General features: G+C 36.7%; 1 protein-coding gene across 1 annotated transcript; it reads left to right on the plus strand.

Moving 5' to 3' along the window:
• The first annotated feature begins 226 nt into the window (after positions 1-226).
• On the plus strand, positions 227-2,970 carry si:dkey-245p14.4 (uncharacterized protein LOC563576 homolog). Its single transcript, XM_037765111.1, has 3 exons — positions 227-728; positions 951-1,135; positions 1,946-2,970. The coding sequence occupies exons 1-3, from the start codon at positions 608-610 to the stop codon at positions 2,213-2,215; spliced, it is 576 nt and encodes a 191-aa protein (XP_037621039.1). The 5' UTR covers positions 227-607; the 3' UTR covers positions 2,216-2,970.
• Positions 2,971-2,976: the final 6 nt, after the last annotated feature.

Raw genomic sequence — 2,976 nt, forward strand, 5'->3', positions numbered from 1 at the left:
CAGAAAGAAAGAGTGTGTGTATTGTGAGGAAACATAACCACTTACATCCAGGGGTACAGTCTTATATGTGTCTATACTTTGGGTGAGACACACTTCACTGAGGTAAATACAAATCCAAGAGTGAAATCCATAGTTGCAGGAAACCTGAGTCAACATCGGTATCTATCAGCATCGTAATGGATCTTAATTGAAGCAATAAAAGGGCAAAATGATGAAGAGACTGGCCTTTAATTGCTCCCTTTCTACTAATTCCCTCCTGGGCAAGTTGGTATAAAGGCAGTACTTTAATGAAAGATTAACATAGATCATCAGAATTGACAGCCTCAGAGTGGAGTGTGTGTGTGTGGTAGAGTAAGAGCTCATTTCATACACGACCACATAGTTTTCACGCGGTCTGACCAGAAGACACATCACCACCTCCCTCCGCACCACTGCCAGGTTTCACTTTTGTGATCTCTCTCTTGGATTTTCTCATCTCTCGTCACTCTTTTGTTGTCTTTCTGCCTTACTGCTGCTGTTTTTTTTTGTTTTTTATTTTTGTTTTTTTTAAAAAAGAAGCTTTTTCCCCCATCATCTGATCTCGATTCTCCTCTTCCTCTCTCCAGTGATGTCGTCTCTTCTGAGGGAGGAGATGCAGAGAGTTTTATTCCGACCTGCAAAACAGAGACTGGTGGAGTTTATTGAAATTGAAGAGCCGACGCATGGAAGACATTTTATCTGTGTCTCAGGTAAAAACAGCTTTCTTCTTGATCAGATTAGAAAGCAGTTTTTTAGGGGTTTAAGATGCTCATTGGAATTGACCTTTACAGGTGTATTACCTTGGTTGTAGAGTGCTATTGTATGAAACATCTATGACGCCTGAAAGGATTCATGGTTTTACTTTTACTGCAGATGATGAAATGTCTGGTGCTGCAGTGTGCTTATGTGTTATTTTCCTTTTTTTTCTGCAGTTTCAAAAAACAAATTGGTGGAGTTATGTATAGTGCGGTGTCAGGTATCTCAGCCGTCCCTAAAGTCGTCTGGATCCAAGAAGTCGTCCCACACCAAACGCTCCAGCTTACAGGAGTGCTACAGGAGGACGGAGGTCTGGTCCCTGTCAGCCTTGACTCTGGTTGATGGACGGGACCCTGATGTGGTAATTAAGCTTGCAATTTCCATTGCTTATTATTGCATTATTTTCCATAGTTTTCAATAGAAAGGATGATTGGCACATAATATATAATTATTAAAATATGTTCTCTAATAACTTAAATCATAATCACACTTTTACTCTCTATGAATGCTTTGAAACAATGTAATTTATCTCAAACATATTGTAATTCAGTGAATTATTTTTTAGTGCTACATATTACTTTTATGATGATTTGTGTGGACCAAAAAAAAGAAATATCAACTGTCTCTCTTTGGGATTTTAAATGAAAACAAATAAGCAAAATGTGTAAGGGAAAAAAGTTAGTTACAACACAAATTTGTCCACCTAGACCTATTTGTTGTGCACAACCACCTCAATTATCTGTTTTAATAATGTAGAATGGGTTTGACAAAAGAAAATCTTAACTTAAAGGTCCATATACTGTAGCTTTATTTGCAGCTTTAAACCACATTTCATTGATCAAACAATACAGTTTTCTCAGTTCAGAAAGCCATTGTTTGAATGAATGTGAAATAGTTGTAGTAGAATTCATGTTTTTATCAGCAAGATTATTTCATCTTATGCTTTATAATATGAATAATATGCTTTATTATCTCCCAGCAGTCCATTTGCTTTCATATATCTGGCATCTCTTCATGGATTTCTTGTCAGATTTATAATCAATTTCCATTGAGTGACCATTGTGTTCTTTTAAATAACATAACATACATCACTGTGTCAGCTCTGGTTTTAAAAAAGAGTTACCCAAAAGGTTTATTAATGCTATCTCATTCTGTGTCTACGTGGCTCCAGGATGACCCCTGTTTCCTGCTGCACTTTGACAAGGTGCGTACAGTGACGGCCGTCAGCTGCTCAGCCAAATACTCGTTTGTGCGTGCCCTGGTTGTCCTCAGCGAACAGAACTATCAGAGGTCACTGAACCTGCGGAACTTTGACTGGGCCTACATCAAGCCCACTTCCTTTTACTCCAACAGAGGAGACTGTGTTGTTCTAACACAGATATGCTTCTACGCATTCAATTTGGTATGTCTGTCCATGTGTCCCGTGCCTCTGGATGCCTAATGTAATGACACAATGATTGTGTGTGGGTGTATGGGTGTGTCAATTTTAGGTGTGTGTGTATGTTAACTGTATAGCAGGTTTACTGTTTATAACTTGTGTTGAGTATAGGTGTGACGTGAATGTAGGCTTGTGTCTATTTTGCATACTCTGCTGAATGTATCTTCATGGCAAATGCAAATTTCAAGCTGCTTTGTATTTGTATAAGTGTGTAAATTACTTTTGTGATCTTTTAATTAATTTTGAAAGTATTCTGTTCTGTGTGCTGTTGTAAAAAATGTGAATTTCAAATGGAGAATAAATAAAACAATTACATGTTTCTTGCCCTTCTCTGCCTTTAGCCTTCTTAAAAGTAATCATCCAATATGGTATCAATTTAGTATAGGCCTAATTCACTGTGGTGTCTGTGGTGTCTTATAGGCTTACTAATGGTAGCTCATGACTTCAGTTTTGGCCTAACCATACAGCTGAATTAACACTTAGTGTATATTTTATATGCTGGTTCCAATATATATTAGAATGTATATATTGATTACCTTTTAGGCCACAAAAAAAGTAAATGAAGGATTCAGTATTACCCTATATTACCCTCCAGAATATTATTCTTTTTATATATTGTTTTGTTAAGCATGTTTTGAAATAGTATATATGCACTCAGTAAATAAAAAATAATTGTATTATTAAGACTTTTTAAGTATCTGGTCAAAGTTAAAGAAGCACAGGGGACTTGGAGTCATGACTATGGTCCTTTCAGTAATTAACAT

This window comes from Sebastes umbrosus, chromosome 3, assembly GCF_015220745.1.
Source record: "Sebastes umbrosus isolate fSebUmb1 chromosome 3, fSebUmb1.pri, whole genome shotgun sequence".
Classification (NCBI taxonomy): domain Eukaryota; kingdom Metazoa; phylum Chordata; class Actinopteri; order Perciformes; family Sebastidae; genus Sebastes; species Sebastes umbrosus.